A 17,809-nucleotide genomic window follows, 5' to 3' on the forward strand; every position below is an offset into this window, starting at 1 on the left:
CCACGCTGGGATTTTACAGGCTGGTGAGGAAGGCAGACAAGTAAATTGGTGTCTGCAGTACACGGTGGTAAGTATCATGGCTGAACGCAGGGGCTGTAAGACTCTCACCTGGATTCATTTCGGGGTAGGTTGTGGAACTGGGCTGGAGGAAGAAGTGAAGCCTAAGTTAAAGGATGCACGAGAGTAGGAAGGGGAGTGAGGGGCACCCAGACAGGTACGCATGGGCTGAGGCGTCCACGTGGGAAAGTATTGCGTGTGTGGGGAGAACATACATTATAGGTGAGTGAACTTGAACCATATGAGATTGTCAGATTCAACCATTTTTACCAGCAAAGACAGCAGTGTGAGGGGAAGGATGGTGGGAGATGGAGCTGGAAAGAAGGCAAACAAGAGCCAGGTCCAGAAGTGCCCGGTTTCGTCTCATTACAGATGCATGCTCTCTGGGATTTTAAAAGAGATGAGTATTGGTGTGTGGGGGTGTGTGTGTGGGTGGGTGGGTGTGTGTTTAAGATCTGTACTTTTAAGATATGTGCATTTCATTCTACATAAGTTTTACCTCTGAAGACTAAAACTGCAGAATATTGAATTGTGGCTCATGGTGTAGGCATGGTGAAGTGTTTAGGTGGAAGCGTGTTGAAGTCTGCAGTTTACCTTGAAATGCATTAAATAAGAGGGATGGATAGACACATGATTAAGGCAAATAGTAAAATGATGGAATTTGTTTAATTGAAATATAGGCAGTTTACAATGTTGTGTCAGTTTCTGGTGCGCAGCGCAGTGCTTCAGTCGTACGTGAATACACGTGTGTTCACTCTCATGCTCTTTCACTGTGAGCTGCTACAAGTTACCGAATACAGTTCCCTGCGCTGTACGGTATAAACTTGTTTATCTGTTTTGTGTGTACCAGCCAGTATCTGCAAATCTCAAGCTCCCAATGATGAAATGTTAATGATAGAACCTTGGTAGTGGTTATGGGGTGTTCACTGTAAGATTCATTCAGTTTTTCTGTAGGCTTAGACTTTCTTATAATAAAGTCACCATGGGAAGCAGGAGTCAGGAATGGTTTTGAAGGTACATAAGGGATTATTTTCCTAATTGACGAAAGTGGTCTTCCTTTCATGACAACATGGCACCTCTAGAAATCACCTAATCATTGTTACCTCCCCTGCACCCAGAACCGAGAGCCTGGGTCCTAGTGCTGAGTAAATACTCCATAACCTCTGATCGTATACAGTTTTTAAAGTTCTGCTTGAAGTCCCAGATACAAATGTGCTGCATACATTTATTATCCTGTGAGCCGTCACGTGATAGGGCTTCACCTAACACACATACACTGTGATGTCATGTATCATGTAGATTGTGCGTCAGTACGATCTTGGGAAAGTCGCTTAGTCATTCACCTACCGGTATTTATTAAGTACTTATTGTGGTAGTTGCTAGGTAACCGGATCATATCATGAATGAACGTTTTATGTATAGATCTAACAAAAATTTGGAATTCATCCTTCGGTTTTGTGTGGTTGATTAAAAGATCTTAAGCAGGGTATATTACACAGACATACCGAGAACAATTATGTATAAAGGAAGTGAACTGGAGAGGGTGGTGCTTTTTTTCTCCATATAATTTCTTCTTCAGAATTACTGACAGATTATTGCAATTCTGTTTTAAATGTGATTCTTGAAATTATTTTGCTTCCTGTCATAAAACTGAAAAGATTTACAGTGAAAGTTTCAAATTTTTAGATCTCTTAAAATCTTCCCAGGGAAGTAAATACTAATGCCTTCTCTTTCCTATTAGTATATGTTTCTGTAGCAGATCTGTTATCTAGTTAGTTGTGCCCAATGTTGGGATCTTTTTTCTTTCTTTCTTAAGATAATCAATTAAAAGAAAAAAGAATTGTCTTGCTTGTTACAAGTTTACTTTCCACTGTTACCATCTATTTCCAGCAGTCTTCTCTTTTTACTTTGGCTTCCTCTAGACTAGAATGTAATTTTATAGTACCTTTTCACCAAAAAAAACAACAACAAACAAAAAAAAACCAGAACAAACTGAATCCATGAAAACTGGAAATCAAAAGGTTACCTTGTTCACTCGTATTTAGCCCCCTTGAGCCTAAAGGAAGTTACTTTAGGTCTTGGGGTATGCAAAGGACTAGAAAAACTGGTTTGTTTTGTTTTTTAATTACAGGAGCGTTCTGATAATTGATTCTGAGGTAGGACTGGACTTGGTGTGTAAGGAGGGATGGTGTCTGTATGGGTTTGTGAGGCTTAACCAGCAGTTGACTACCAGTCAGCCTTACTTCTAAAACCCGATTGATACCTATAGGTAGACTGGCAGAGCATTTGTCTCTTTTGGGTCCCCTGAAGCTTTGGAGTACAGGTGTAATGACAGTGGAGATGTACGCTGACTTGAGAAATGATTACAAGCAGTGGAATTTAAAATGTGTTTCTTACAACAGAAAGTAATCTGGGCTGGAGGGGAAGGAATTGCTTAGAGGGAGCATCACAGGAAATTACTGTTAATATATTCTTAATTCCCTTAATGCCTTTATAAATTTTTCATGTGCTCAACTTTGACTTAGATGGAATCTTTCATATTAGTGTAAAGGGAATCTGAATCTTCCTCACCATTCTTTCCACAAACATGTTAATGTGAGGATTTGATGGCGCACGGGTGAGGCACAAGGTTGATGTACGTGTGAATTATTGTAGTGTTTTTGAACATTCTGCTTAAGGAAAAAGAATCCCCTGATGTATAAAATCTCTTTATTTCCTCATAGATGTACTTGAGGGATACAACGGAACCATATTTGCGTATGGACAGACCTCCTCTGGGAAGACGCATACGATGGAGGTAACATTTGATGATCTGTGCTTGGATGTGGCTCGCAGCGCACACGGGGCATTCATCCGTTATTCCTGACAGTGTTTGACCCGCTTAACTAGCTTTACTTACTGTTTATTGCTTTGTCTCATACGAATTGTATACAAGTAACATTGTTGGCAAATGATCAGTTCCTGAGTTTAAACAGTGAAGAGTTGTATATTGGAAGTCATGCCTAGCTTTGTTTTATCAGTGTAACCACAAAATTATGAAGATTTTAGGATTAAATCGGAGTTCTCTGGTAAATTTTGAAATTTTTAATGTTTATGTGTTTTCATTTCTCTTCAGAGCACTTAATTTTTCCTCAGCTCCTTGGTTGTGTCTGTGTGTCCATCCCGTACCCCGGCCCCTGGCCAAATATTTGCCACTCTTTGATAGGAAGTTCTCCAGAATAAGCAGAGCTGCTATTAATAATAAATGTGGGCCTGCTCAAGCTTTGCTTCTAGGAAACAGCCTGTAATCTTCTGCCGCTACTGCAGAGTATCTGCTTTTATCATCTGTGAGCATTCTGTATAAAGTAAACGGCTGCTTGTTTTAGTCTCGTTCATGTTACTCATTTTCGTAAAGTTACAGTCAGAGAGGAAGGACGTTCCTAGCACTTGGATGAATTTGACTTGAAGTAGAAGCTGCCGTGCAGATTCATAGGGCAAGAAACTTAACTAAAACCTTTCCCTAGAGTATGTTCATTTATAAATGTGCATAATCTGAATCTGATGATTAAATAAAAGGCCAAGGTCTGTTGGTAACCCCCGTCGTTGGCGTCTAGACTTTATGTGTAACTTACCAGAATATATCCCGGTTGAACTGGGTTTTTTTGGGTGTTTGTTGAGCCACTTTTTTTTTCTTAAATCAATAATGGCAACAACTAGAATTCCTGTCCTCTGTTGACTGTAAATTGTGAATTAAAAGTTTTTAATCTGTGCTTTACAGTTTAAGAAGCCTAATTTTGTTTTCTCTTTAAGGTAAACTTCATGATCCAGAAGGCATGGGAATTATTCCAAGAATAGTGCAAGATATTTTTAATTATATTTACTCCATGGATGAAAATTTGGAATTTCTTATTAAGGTAAAATCACTAGGGAAAGACTGTAATTTATTTTATGCCTAGAATAATTCTGTTCCAAAAAATAATAAACCTTTTCTTTTAAAAGGTATTTTTTAATGTTTTAATGGACAGGTATAGTTGAAAGAACATTAGAATTAGTAAACCGAAGTCCTTCATTTGCTGTTAGTAAACAAGTAGGCTAACCTCTTTGGCCTCCTTCTCCGTAAAATAAAACAGTTTGTTTTGCTGCAGAGCTCAAAGGTTTTAGATGATTCGTTTTGGATGAAGATACGTAATGGAAAGTGCATTTTAGTTGCATGAGGATTTTAGCACATTTAGGGCCTCCCAATAGAGTGAAAGCCGTGACTGAGTTGTCCCCGTAGTCTAGTGGATGCTTGGCACTAGGACCCCAATAAATATTTAGTGAATAAGTGAATAAATTACTTCATAATGTTAAGTGGTTGATCTTTTTCCATTTATTTCCTCTGCCCTTTAGGTTTCATATTTTCAAATTTATTTGGATAAGATAAGGGACCTACGAGATGGTGAGTTAAATTCTTGCTGTTTGATCATTTTTGAAAACCACATGTTACTTTCTTTAGTAGTAAATGTGAGACCATTTCTCAGTAACCTATGTGAAATTGACTTAAATGATAGAAACATTTTAAAGTGCTCCTTATAAGGCTTTAATTGAATGCCTTTTGACACATGGAATAAACTCTTTAAAGCATATATTTATGAGTGGTTTGTAAGAGGTAAGTTGAGCACTGGGCTGGAGTTAGGGAGCCTAGGTCCTGAGCTCTGGTCTTCCATCAGCTGTCAGTTGACACATCATCCTTGAGGAAACTACTGAACCACTGCGACTTAATGTTCTTATTTCCAGAATGGGGGTGGCAGAGGGGGGCCTGGACCTGAAAGTTCTATATTGCTGCATTGGTTTCTGTATACATCTATTTCTGCAGGGTCTTGCTTTAATAGTGATAATTAACTGTTTTAGAAAAGTGTTGTTAATAGTATTTATTTTTCTTTTTCAGTTTTGAAGACCAATCTTTCAGTTCATGAAGATAAAAACCCGAGTTCCCTACGTAAAGGTACTTGTGATACAGAATATGCAGGAAAGCCCTGCAGTAGAATTTTGAAAGTATTGACGTACTCTAAAACTTCACTTCACAGGGGTGTGCAGAGCGTTTTGTCTGTAGTCCAGATGAAGTTGTGGATACCATAGATGAAGGAAAATCCAACAGACATGTAGCAGTTACAAGTAAGCAGCATGTTTATTAACACTAGTTAAGGTACAGACTGCCTTAAAATATCTTTATGAAGTTGATTAAGATTGTAAGATTTTTCTTAGGTAAAATAATGCTTTAGTGATTACTAGTAAGGGAAAGCTGTGTTTATATTTGTTTCTGTGGTTTCAGTGTCGATATGAATGAACATAGCTCTATCAGTCACAGTATATTATTAATGTAAAACAAGAGAACACGCAAACGGAACAAAAGCTGAGTGGAAAACTTTATCTGCTAGATTTAGCAGGTAGTGAGTGGAAAACTTTATCTGGTTGATTTAGCAGGTAGTGAAAAGGTAAAAATCTTTACATTCTGATGGATATCTAAGCATGTTTACTTAACTTTAGCTCTAATATGCATTATTCATTGTTACATCTTGAAAACGTTTATCGAATTGGATTTGGTAATAATTTTGAGAGTTCACAAGCATTTGTGCCATTGCTTTATTGTTACATAAACTGAATGATTCCCTCCGAATTACTGTCATTTGGGCCGTAGCCCAGTTCAGCCAACACGTGTTGTCCTTGACTTAAAGTGTATGCTTCTATTGAGATTGTGTTCAGCATACGTCATTAAGAATCTTACTAGGTACCCTCTCCCTCATTTTCCGGTGTCTGTCTGACCCATCCTGGCATCGGGCCCTGTGAGGACGGGGAGCTGCCCGCCAGCCCTCCCTGCTTTGGCTGTGCTGCTTTCTTCCTTCTGTATGACTGTTTACTATAGCCCTTTGCAGCCTGATTCTAGTTTATGTCAAAATCGGAGTAAGTTCAGGTGTTTTCATGTTGGCCTCTGTCACCATTTTTGCTGTTCTGCTGATTTGTGTCTTCTGATGAGAACGACATACCTGTTCCCTTTTACGCAGAAGTCTTACACACATCCTTCAAAGCCTCTCTCTAATTTTGTGGATACTGAGAAGCCATTTCAAGTTTCTCTTTTCTGGTGCAGCAGAGGGGTTAACAAAAGTAAACTACAAATGTATGTGTAAACTGGTTAATTTCAAGAGCACACCTACAGATGAATTTGGTAACTCCTTGGCCTGGGTCACTGGTCCTAAAGAAACAGCATGGGCCTGGGTCACAGGAGCAGAATGCACACCCTGGGCCTGCGTCACTGGTGTTGACAGCACACACTCGGCATGAGTCACTGGTCCTGAAGATACACAGCCTGGGTCACTGGCCCTGAAGACACATTCTTGGCTAGGGTCACCGGCCCTAAACTCACACCGTTGGCCTCCATCACTGGCCGTGAAGACACACCCTGGCCCTTGGTAATTGGTGCTGAAGACAAAACCTGGACCTGTGTCACTGGTGCTGAAGGCACACCTGGGCCTGGGTTCCTGGTCCTGGAGGCAACCCTGGACCCGGGTCACTGGCGCTGATGGCACCCTTGAGCCTGTATCACTGGCCCATAAGACACACACTTGCCATTGGTCACTGGCTCTGAAGACACACAGTTGGCCTGGGTCCCTGGCCCTGAAGTCACACACGTGTCCTCGGTCACTTGCGCAGAAGGCATAACCTGGGCCTGGATCACTGCCCTGAGGGTACACGCGTGCCCTGGGGCGGAAGCCTTAAAGTCACACATATGGACTTGGTCACTGCCCTTCAAGATACACCCTGGTCTTGGGTCACTGGCATAGAAGGCACAGCCTGGGCCTAGGTCACTGACATAGAAGCCACAACTGGGGCCTGTGTCTCTGGTGTTGATGGCATCCCTGGGCCTGGGTCAGTGGTGCAGAAGGTATACACTGGGACTGGGTCAGTAGCCTTTAAGACTTACCCAGGCCCTTGGTCACTGGCCCTGAGAACACACCCTTGTCCTGGGTCACTCTCCCTGAAGTCACACACGTGGCCTGGGTCACTGGACATTAAAACACACACTGGGGCTGTGTCAGGGGCTGAACGCACACCCGTGGCCTGGGTCACTGATCCTGAGGACAGAGCTTTAGCCTCGTTCACTGGCCCTGAAGACACACGTTTGGCCTAGGTCATGGGCACTGGAAATGTGTGGCTTGGGTCTGTAGCCCTAAAATCACACACTTGGCCTTGGTCACTGTCCTTCCAGACACACCCTGGGCTTAGGTCACTGGGCAGAAGGCAAAAGCTGGGCTTGGGTCACTGGCGCTGATGGCCCGCCCGGGGCCTGTATCACTGGATATGAAAGTACACCCTGGGCCTGGGTCACTGACCCTAAGAAACACACTTAACATGGGCCACGGGCCCTGAAGACACACACTTGGTCTGGTTCACTGGCGCAGAAGCCATACCCTGGTCCTAGGTCACTGGTGTTTAAGGCACACCCTTGGCCTGTGTCAATGGACATTAAGACACACCCTGCGCCTGTGTCAGTGTGCTGAATGCACACCTATGGCCTGGATCACTGACCCTGCACAAACACACTTAGCCTGGGTCACTGGTCCTGAAGACACAGCCTTAGCCTAGGTCACTGGCCCTGAAGACACACACTTGGCCTGTGTCACTGGCCCTGAAGACACACACTTGGCCTGTGTCACTGGCCCTGAAGACACACACTTGACCTTGGTCACTTGCCCTAAAGCACACCTTGGACCTTGGTCTCTGGAGCTGATAGCAGCCTTGGGCCTGTCACTGGCCCTGAAGGCACACCCTGGACCTTGGTCACTGGCCCTGACGGCACATGCGTGGCCTGTGTTGGTGGCCCTAAAGTCACACACTTGGTCTTGGTCACTGGCCTTCCAGACACACCCTGGGCTTGGGTCACTGGTGCAGAATCCCCACCCTGGGTCTGGGTCACTGGTGCAGAATCCCTACCGTGGGAGTCAGTCACTGGAGCTGAAGGCACACCATTTGCCTGGGTCACTGCCGCTGGGTTCACACAATTGACCAGGGTCCCTGGCCCTTGAGACACACAGTTGTCCTTTGTCGGAGACATAACCGGGCTCTGGGAGATGACACGGGCTTGCAGACATATATGTGCTCTCGGACATGACTATGGCTCGGGAACATGTCGTGATCTGTGGGAGATGACGTGGGCTTGGGGATATGACTGGGCTCGGGGAGATGGCTTTGGCTCAGGGAGATGACCCAGACACTGGTAGATGACACCGGCTCACATAGCTGACGTGGACTCCCAGATATGACACCAACTTGGGGACATGACATGGGCTCGGTTAGATGACGCAGGCTTGAGAGATGATGTGGGCTTGGGGAGATAATGTTGGCTTGGGGAGAGGAAGTGGGCTTGGGGAAATGATGTTTGGGGAGTAGATGTGAGCTTGGATAGAGGATGTGTTCTCTGCGAGTTACAGCTCGGGATGACGCAGCCTCGTGGAGATAATGCGGGCTCCAGGAGATGACACAGATATGTGTAGATGATGTGGGCTCGTGGATATTCTGCTGTCTCGAGGACATGACGCTGGCTCAGCGAGACCATGCGGGCTGGGGAGATGATACGGGCTTGGGTAGATGATGTGCCTTTGGGGAGATGTGGGCTTGGGGACATGTTGTGGGCTCGGGGGAGATGATGTGGGCTTCTGGAGATGACACAGGCCTGTGTAGATGGTGCGGCCTCCGGATATGACGCGGGCTTGGGGAGATGACCGAAGAGGCTCATCACCTTCACCAAAGCCCTCCTTATCGCCAAACCCAATGTATCTCCAACCTCAAACTTCTCTGACTCTCAGTAGCTTTTGACACAGTTGACCACTAGCCTCTTTTGAAACTTCTGATTGTACGATTCCTTATTCTCATCCCACTTATTCTCCTACGTGACTAGCCTCTCTTTTTAAGTCTTGTTTACTAAGTTCTTCTTCTCTACTCAGTCATTAAAGTTTGGTCCCCCTCACAACTGGGTCCTGGGTCTTCCTCTCAACAGGGTCTTCTGTATCTAAATATTCTCACCTACTCTAATGTCTTCACTTACATTGTCTATGTCACAGCTTCTAAATAAATATCTTCAGCTAAGTCTCTCTCCCTAGCTCCAAAGTCACATTTTTTCAACCACACACTTCCCATCTCCACTGGATGCCTCTCACAGATAGCTCCACATCCATATGTCCAAAACAGAACTCCTGGTTGTCATCTTGAAGCTGTGGTTTCTTCTCCAATCGCATTCCTGGTTCTCCCTTTATATTAACAAATGGGGGGGGTCACATTCATCCAGGAACCAAAATTAGAAATCTAGACGTTATTCTTGGCTCTTTCCTCTTGCTCAGCTCTTACCTCCAGTTCAGTTCTTCATAGATTCTATTTCCAAATATATTTCCATTTCTTCTCCTTCTCTCCATGTCTACTACCCTGGGTGTCCACCATGAAAAGGAAGGAGCAGAAAGGATCGTGGACCGGTCCAGGCTTCTGCGATCCCAGGTTTGTGAGCCTAGAGGGAAGAGAGAGCTTCTCTCTCCCAGCATCAATGTATAGCATCCCAGAGAAGTGACCAGGTTTGGGTCACTCACCAATCATTTTGACCAGGGAGGTGTGAGATGATTTTTCAGGCTTAGCTTCTGTGTCCAGTCCTGTGGTCAGGGGTCCAAGGTATGTGATTAGAACCTCCTAGAATCACATGGAGGAGAACGGGCAGTTCCCCAAAGGTATAGTGGTGCTGTTGCAAGAAGACCAAAAAGATGCTGGACAAAGACAACGATGTCTGTGAAGAGTGGGGACTAGTGAGGGAGACTGCCACCTCGTGAGTGCTCTGCTGTCCTGTGTGCATTTCCCAGGTAGACCAGAATACTTGAAGGCGTTGGCTCTTAAATGATGGGTATCATTATAATGCCTACAGGCTTTGAGGATTTCCTGGGATAGTATTGTGTAGAGCTTATGAGTGAAATAGTATGACATTTTGTTGAGTGAATGGGTCTGGTGATCAGTGGAAAATGTCTTAATTCTGTGTTCCTTTTCAGTCTCTCGGGATGCTCTCAGCTCTGGATTCCCCAGATGGGCAGGGTTCTGGGATATATTTATTCATATCCATTCTACTCCTTGAGTTTGTGCTGTAACTGCAGTTACACACATGAGAAAAATCCAGGGTTGAAGAGCTAAACAGGAAGATGTATAGATAAAGAGGTCAAGCTGGTTTTCTTCCATCCTCAAGCCTTATCTCCAAAGACCCTCAGTAATTCAAATTAACCTAACCCATCAAAATGCACATATTTTCTTTTAACATCTTTAGAATTGGGAGCGCAACCAGAATTTTGATTTCACAAAACAGAAACGAGTAAGAGAAATCTCACCGGGTCAGAAAGAGTAGTTTTAACCGTTCATGTTCTTCTGCTGAACAACCAGCAGAGGGCGAACAAGATGACAAATAGAACAAGAGGAACCCCAAGGCAGACAGGAGGGGCTTTGCATCCAAGTTCACAGAGAACCTAAGTGCAAAAAAAAGCCCTAACTCAAGAGCTTAGAAAGGCGTAAATACAGTCTTGAGCATGAGTTTGACTTAACCCTGGCATTTCCAACTTGCTTCCAGAAGATTTTAGTCTGTGATAGAGATTAAATCCTTTGCAACCAGGACTCACTCAGATCACAATCTCCTAGATACCAGTTTTGGAAAGGGAGGTATTCAGATGTATCAAGGTGGGGGGCAGAAAACCAGCATATTTATTACTCAAATGGTAAGACTTCACATGCATGTAGCAGCTAGACCCTAACTCCCCCGAACACTTATGGAATCACAATGTCCTTAAATTTGAAAAAGAAAGAAATCAAGAGATGGAAAATTGATTTTCATACACCCTAGGTTCAAAATGAAGGCACATAGAAGCATTATGGAAAGAAGAGAATTTCATAACTCTTGATGTTAGGTAAAGGTGTGAATGTTCTATTAAAAACATTAAATATATATTTCTGGCCTCTGCTCAGTTTGGTGGCCTAGTGGGTCTTTTGGGTCAAGTATTCGTTATAATGTAGTTCAATGTGTCCAAGAGCAGTTGTATTTTGAGAAATTGAGAAAATTTTTTTAATTATAAAATCTGGTTTGGGCAAAAGTCTGGGGAAATGGAATCATCAAGTACACACTATTGGCTGGACTATAAATTGGGATGACTTTTGGAGCGCAGTTAGGCAAGCATAACTCTGTGTGAATGTCCAACAGAATCCCTAATTCTCACCCCATAAAAACACTAGGAACTGTTCAAAGATATTTATATAAGGATGTTCATTGTAGTACTCTTTGAACTAGTTACATTTTAGAAAGAACTTAATGATTGAATTATAGACACAGTGCACTTGCTGGGCTGTTTGTGTTTTATCTGCATTAATTCACTCAGTCCTTACTAAATGCATCTGATTACATTTCACATCAGTTCATGTAAAATGTCCTCTTATTCCCTGCACTCTACTGTTCCTCTTCCTGGGCTGTTGTAAAAATAAGGAGGAAAATTTGTATTCATGATGTGAAAAGACATCCATGATACACTGTGAAGATTTTTGAAAAATCAGCCATTGAATAATAATACATGGATGGATAGTATAATCACATAAAAACTATGTGTCAATATGTAACACACTACATTGTTGGAAGGGGTTTCTTCTGGGGAGAGAGACTGATGGTGGAAAGGGACAGCTAAGTGAGCACGTTCCCTTTTTATCATTGGCAGGTATGCACTGTTTATATACATAAGCATAAACTTCTTATACAAAGATTCTTAAACACCGACATGAAAGCCTAGTCCTCCAGCTCCTCCACACAGGGACACCTAAGCCAGATCTCCCCCAAGGGAGCTGTAAAGTCACTTAGAATGACAGGTCTGAAAAATCCAAAGAGGCAAAGCTAGTTTTCCACGGAACTGCGGTTGGTCGACTAAAAGTTTTGACTTAGTGTCTCTTCAAATCTGGATTTGAACCAGCCATCTAGAGTTACTAATTGACCTGACAATCCCTTGAATCAATGAATTTTGTATCAAATGCTGATTCTAAACCAGATTGTTTGGGGGAGTGGATGGGTACAGTATCCACGTATAATTGCTGAAAAATGCAAACAGTATCATCCCAGTATGAGTAAACTTGCAGCTTGCTTCCTCAATGGCACTGGAAGTTCTTAATTAATATAACTGTGAAAGAAATATTCTATATCCACAAACGATCTTTTTCCCTTTTTCTCCCCATTAATGTGGCCCTTGGGATGATGACAAGTGCCATTTTGAAAATTTTTCTTTGCTACAGTGTGCAAGATGGTGGCTTTGGTGAGCCAACCAGTGATGACCCATCCTCGGTCATTTTCAGGTGAAGGTCTGGTCAGTGCTCTTGTTGGGCAGCCTTCTCCATAGCTCTTCTTCCTGCTTCTGTGGGATGCTTGGAAATAAAAGTGTTTCTCTTTCACATTGTATATGTTCAGCATTATCCTGGCTTTCACCCCGCATATTTTCCTCCAATCTGGTTTTATTTTGTCTTAGCCTCTCCCCAAATCTAATCTCATAACAAGCCATAGAAGCAGGGAAAAGAGAACCAGCATTAATAGGCATCTTCTTTGTGCCAGGTACTGGGTGTTGTGTTTCCCTACATTTGTCACTTAATTCTAACAACACTTCAAGAGAGGTCCTATGACCCTCACTCTCCTCACAAAAGAATAGGTTCAGAGGAGCTAAAAGCTGGCCTCGGGTCATGTCACTTGTAAGTGACAGAGCTGGGGTTTGACGCCCTGTCTGCTGGACTCCAAAGTCTACACCCTTTCCAACAATCCCGACTTGACCAAAAAACGTATTTATATTTCTAGTGTTTATATCACTCGCCACCCGGATCTTTCCATTGCACATGCTTGAATTTGCAGAGCCATGAAGTCCCGTGTGCAGACGTTAATCTCATCCCACTGCCTTTTCCTCAGCTGGTGTGGAGGGTCCAAACAGAAAGCTGAAAAGCTGTCTGAACTAAAGGACTTTCCTAATACGAAGATCACCAGTTTATCCTCTTGCAGTAAAAGAAGATTTGTCACAGGATGAGGAGGAGGGCCACTGACAGCTCGGCCCCTATATGGGAGCTAACGTTGTTCCAGAAACTCTTGCTCTGGTTACTCTTCCATGTCTTTGGAATTTGAATGATTTTTAACCTGCTGGTGGAACTCTGTCTCAGGAAGGGGAGCCCCACCAACACATTCTTTGCCAGGATGTGATAACAGCAGAAGGAAAGCAGTGTTTAGATACTGACAACACTGCAATACTTAACATGGTTAGATTTGTCTGAGTCCAGCACTGAGGTCCAAGAAAAGATCATACAATTCCCAAATTTAATAGAAGCGTATGGACACACTTAATGGAAAGCAAGTATAGTTCTTTAAAATACCAACTCTCAGTAAAATTGTCATACTTTCAATTCCTAGATTAAACGCTCATGAATTCATTCAAGCACAAATACAAGAGTGTTGTTTGCAGCATCGGTTTTGTGGGTGAGCTCATCAACCCCCATTTCCCTGCTGGGATATGAGCCTCACCAAGAGCTCACAGTACTGATGAGTGAAAAAGCTAAATTTTTGTATTCCAAGACAAAATTTTTTCATCTTTTCCTTAAAAATAACTTCAGCTGCCTTCATTGCTGTTGTTAATCTGGAGGTGATGAGTGTCCACTGAGAAAAGTTTAAAAAATACCAAACAATAGAGACAAATACAAAAATTGCACTAACATTTCTACCTGCAAGTGACCACCCTTAATATTTCGGTGTCATCTTCCTAGCACTTGTACACTTTCAGCTTCTTTTTTTAAAATTAAGATTATGCAGAGCACACTATTTTATTCGTAGCTTTTCCACTTAATCGGTTTTTCAGTTTCTTATGTTATTAAGTATTCCCTTCTAATATTAAAATAATCAATGGAAAATGGAGAAATAAAACAAAATGCTTTATTTTTATGATGTTCACATCATCCGTATAGAAACGAACCCTGTCTGAGGCAGCAGTCCCTAGATCCATCCATCCTGTACCCCATAATCTTGACCACAAGGCTCAAGTGAACTGAGATATGTCCCACCTCACCAGCCTCAGGGGCAAGATGAGGTCAAATATCTCTTAATGATCTAATCAGATTTTTCTGAAAACCCATCACACCAGTTGAAATTTTTGTCCACCTCAGAGGTCTTTTTTCCTATTATAACTCAAAGAACCCCAAGAATGCTGCAGGCAGGCAGATCTGTCTTAGGTAACACTGCCTCAAGTCATGGAAAGCAGAAAGCTGTGATCAGTCAGGGATTAACATGTGCTGTAACAAACCCCAACATTCAGCAGCTGAAACCAGGTCAGTGTTATTTCTCCTTCACTCAGGAGTTCACGTGTGTTCCTTGGGGGTCCGGTGGGGAGCAGCTGTATTCAGTCACCTCCCGAGGCGACACTGACATACAGCTAGCAGAAGGGGAAATGCGTTCAGGGAGAGAGTCTCATGGGCTTCCACCACAGTCGTTTGGCCAGGAGTCATGACATGGTCATACCTCACTGCCAGGCAGGCCAGGAAATGTGGTCTGACTGCCCAGAAAGGTGAGAACACACATTTTCACAAGCACAATCAGTCTCTGCCACCTTCTCCTCTTGGCACCAAATACTCATTTGTAGCCCTCTTCCTATGCCATAGACATACCCTCCCATTTCCCCCAAGAGCATCAGTGAAAAGCACCACCCAGCTACGGCATACAGCTCATCGTCCAGAACCTTGCCCTGATTCACAGTTTTCTCCCTCATATTTGAAGGGGGCTCTTTGTGGATGGGTGAGCTGTGGACTAAAATATAAAGGCTCTCACTTCGCTCGCTCCCTCCCTCCCATGTATACACTCAACTTCCAATGATAGAGCAGAGACTCATCAACCACCATCAAAGCTCCCACTTGGAAATGGGAGGAATGACAGACACCTGCCAGTTACTGATTTGTAGCAAAGGTGAAATTCAGTGGGCAGGCCTTGTCAAGACACCAGCTAGCGCAGTGGAAGAAGTTCTCTGATTTACCTGGCCCTGACAGTTGGGAGGAACTACCTCGTCCCTTGCTTTCCACCTAAAGTGGGCACACGGGAGGACATCTTTCTTCAGAGGCTATAGCAATGACATGCATCGCTTCCTGCCTTGTCAATTTTGGCCAGCCAAGGGCTGATTTAAAGAACAAGGCTCTCTTTAGGCAAGGCTCTTGGTGTATTTGAATACATAATTTCCACAGAAAATGCAGCAAACTCCTGGTCTATTTCTTTCTCAAGATGTAATTCTCAAGATTCTTATTTACTTGCTTCCTTGTGCATGTCTTCTCCAACCCCACTCCCACTTAACAGGGGCCACTTCAATAATATGAAATAGTAATCTGATCTTCACAGATGGGTTGAGTCCCTCTGTTCAGCTAAGAAGTCTTAGGGCCTTTGTCTCTCAAACTCATTTTCTGCCTTATTTTCTGTTGTTGGGAGTCCATAGGAAGCTGGCTTTCCAGTCCCTATTCTCCCTTTGGTATCATCAAAGCTTTACTGACGTTCGTCCTCAATGTCCAAACTCCCCTGACTATGATGTCTTCTTCACTCTAGTCTCACATAGACAAGCGCACTGGGGTAGGGCATCTTTCTTTAATGACGCTTCATGCCTTTGGCCCAAATACTTGCAGCAACCACCATGTGCCAAGCCCTGGATGCAAAGATAAACACAACACAGTGCCTGACTCTGAGAGGTCCAGGAACACACCGTTCTCCTAAACACATGTACGAAGCTGGATGAGAGCACGGTGGAGGAAACACAGGTGCCTGGGAAGGTCAGGGAAGGTTTCCCGGAGGAAATGACATCGAAGTTAAGTTGAAGACTGATTCAAGGTTTTCCAGAGGTTTGCAGACACAAAGGCTCTAACAGTCTAAACAAGCAGTCATACAAGGTAGTACCGGCTAATTATAGGCAGCTCGCTCGCTCGCTCGCTCGCTCGCTCGCTCGCTCGCTCTCTCTCTCAGCAACTGCTCGAAGCTCAGGATTAAGTACTGAGTGTCCACAAGTTATCCTCTGACAGGCAGGCTACGTCAGTTCCGATCAGTCGTGTCTAATATCTTGGAAGCTTGCTTTACCCCGCACTCTTTTGCACAGGCACCACTGGAGTTTACTGGAAAGTTCTAGGAGGGGGCATGGATGCTTATGTACCCTTGATGAATCAGTATCTTCCTCTCTCGGAAGGTCCTCCTGCTTCATCAAGCAGGCCATTTGAGGAAGGAAGCATATGCTATGGTGACATGGAAAGGGTGCCCACCTGGATCAGCAGAACCAACGCTGGCCATCAGTGATGGAGGTTAAGACCTCGTCACCTGCCCTCCCAGCTTCTTTCTTTGGCTCTAGCTCTCTCCACTCTTAATGGCACAAAAGTTGAGGAGGTCTCTCTTCTAGAATATTCTGCAAAATGCCCATTGCCTGGCAAATCATGTTGCCCTTTGAGTTAGCTCCAGCTCCCTCTCAATGGACGATCTTCCTCCCGTGTCGCTGTCCCTGCCCTGCTCCAGCAGTGAGAAGGGTGCTGGGCAGCTCTTTTGAAAGAGAAAAGCTCCTGCAGGTTCAGGACTATTTCTGTTTTTGCCAGAAGCACAGTTCTATCCCGAACACCCCCCCTTGCTAGCGTCAGCTGAGGCTTGATAACTAGGCCTTCACTTGTGGACGCTGCAAAAGCACACGTCTCCCCCCCGTGTACTTCTGCATAGTCTTTAATTGCCAGAGGGGAAAACAGGAGGGTTAATGCTCACCAGCATTACTGAAGCATTCTATTCATTCTTTGGTGGATCTGGATAAATTCTTAGAATGAAGTGAATTATTGAGCTGAAGTCAGGATCATTTGGGTCCAAAGGATACAGACTAAGTCACCTCAGGAAAAGGGAGACTTAATGACAGGCCCCAGATAGCAGGGACACAGGGACAGTCCCAGGTGGGGCAGGGATGAGGGCTTCCCTTATTTAACAAAATCGATGTCTGTTTCCTGACTCAAAGTTCTCAGGAGAGGAAATAGATCAGCCGTTCAATCCACCTTTGCCACCAGGTAACCAGATCGTAGGTTTCACGCCAGCCAGAGGATGGCCTGTCCTGTTAGGTCTCCTTTCCTGGACAATTAGCTGTGACCAGGGAAGCGGTTCCCATAGGCACACAAGGGGAGTGGGTGAGGAGCCACCCCAAATGTACCTAATACACTATGAGACTAGGGGCATCCATTAGGAGCTGTGTTTTAGACCCAGAGTGCCTGATTCTAACGTTGGCTCCGCCCTTTGCCAGTTGTTTGACCTTGAGCAAGTTACTTAATTCCTCAGTTTCCTTATCCTTAAAATAGGGCATATAAATGGCATGTTCTCATAGGACTGTTGTAAGGACTTTTTTTGTTGTACTTGTTTGTATTTTGGGGTTTTGCGGGGAAGGGTTGGTAATTAGGTTTGCTTATTTATATTTTTAATGGAGGTACTGGGGATTGAACCCAGGACCTCATGCATGCTAAGCATGCTCTCTACCACTGATCCATAACCTTCCTCTGTTGTAAGGATGAAATGAGACAAAGCAAAAAAAAAAAAAAAAAAAAGCCTTCAAATCTATAAGCGGCACACAGTGGACATTCAGTGGGTATTGCTAGGATCATATTTTCCTCCCAAACAAGTGCCCCTCCCTCAGTTTCCTGTTAAAGGCATCCTCTTTCTCCCGTACTACAGTCATATGTCAAC

The 17,809-nt window shown here is 43.8% G+C and overlaps 1 protein-coding gene across 7 annotated transcripts in view; it reads left to right on the forward strand.

The window, feature by feature from the left end:
• LOC105096304 (kinesin-1 heavy chain) overlaps window positions 1–17,809 on the forward strand; it is a 45,857-nt gene that overhangs the window by 11,295 nt on the left and 16,753 nt on the right. For 5 of the 7 annotated variants that reach the window (XM_064479425.1, XM_064479429.1, XM_064479424.1 and 2 more), the window contains exons 3-7: window positions 2,781–2,854; window positions 3,846–3,950; window positions 4,426–4,474; window positions 4,964–5,020; window positions 5,103–5,190. In XM_064479425.1, coding sequence (XP_064335495.1) covers window positions 2,781–2,854; window positions 3,846–3,950; window positions 4,426–4,474; window positions 4,964–5,020; window positions 5,103–5,128 — 311 coding nt within the window. In that variant the 3' untranslated portion in view covers window positions 5,129–5,190. Of the gene's footprint in view, window positions 1–2,780; window positions 2,855–3,845; window positions 3,951–4,425; window positions 4,475–4,963; window positions 5,021–5,102; window positions 5,222–17,809 lie in introns of those variants that run through there. The other 2 variants (XM_064479428.1, XM_064479430.1) reach the window with 2 other exon arrangements.

Source organism: Camelus dromedarius, chromosome 26 (assembly GCF_036321535.1).
Source record: "Camelus dromedarius isolate mCamDro1 chromosome 26, mCamDro1.pat, whole genome shotgun sequence".
Taxonomy (NCBI): domain Eukaryota; kingdom Metazoa; phylum Chordata; class Mammalia; order Artiodactyla; family Camelidae; genus Camelus; species Camelus dromedarius.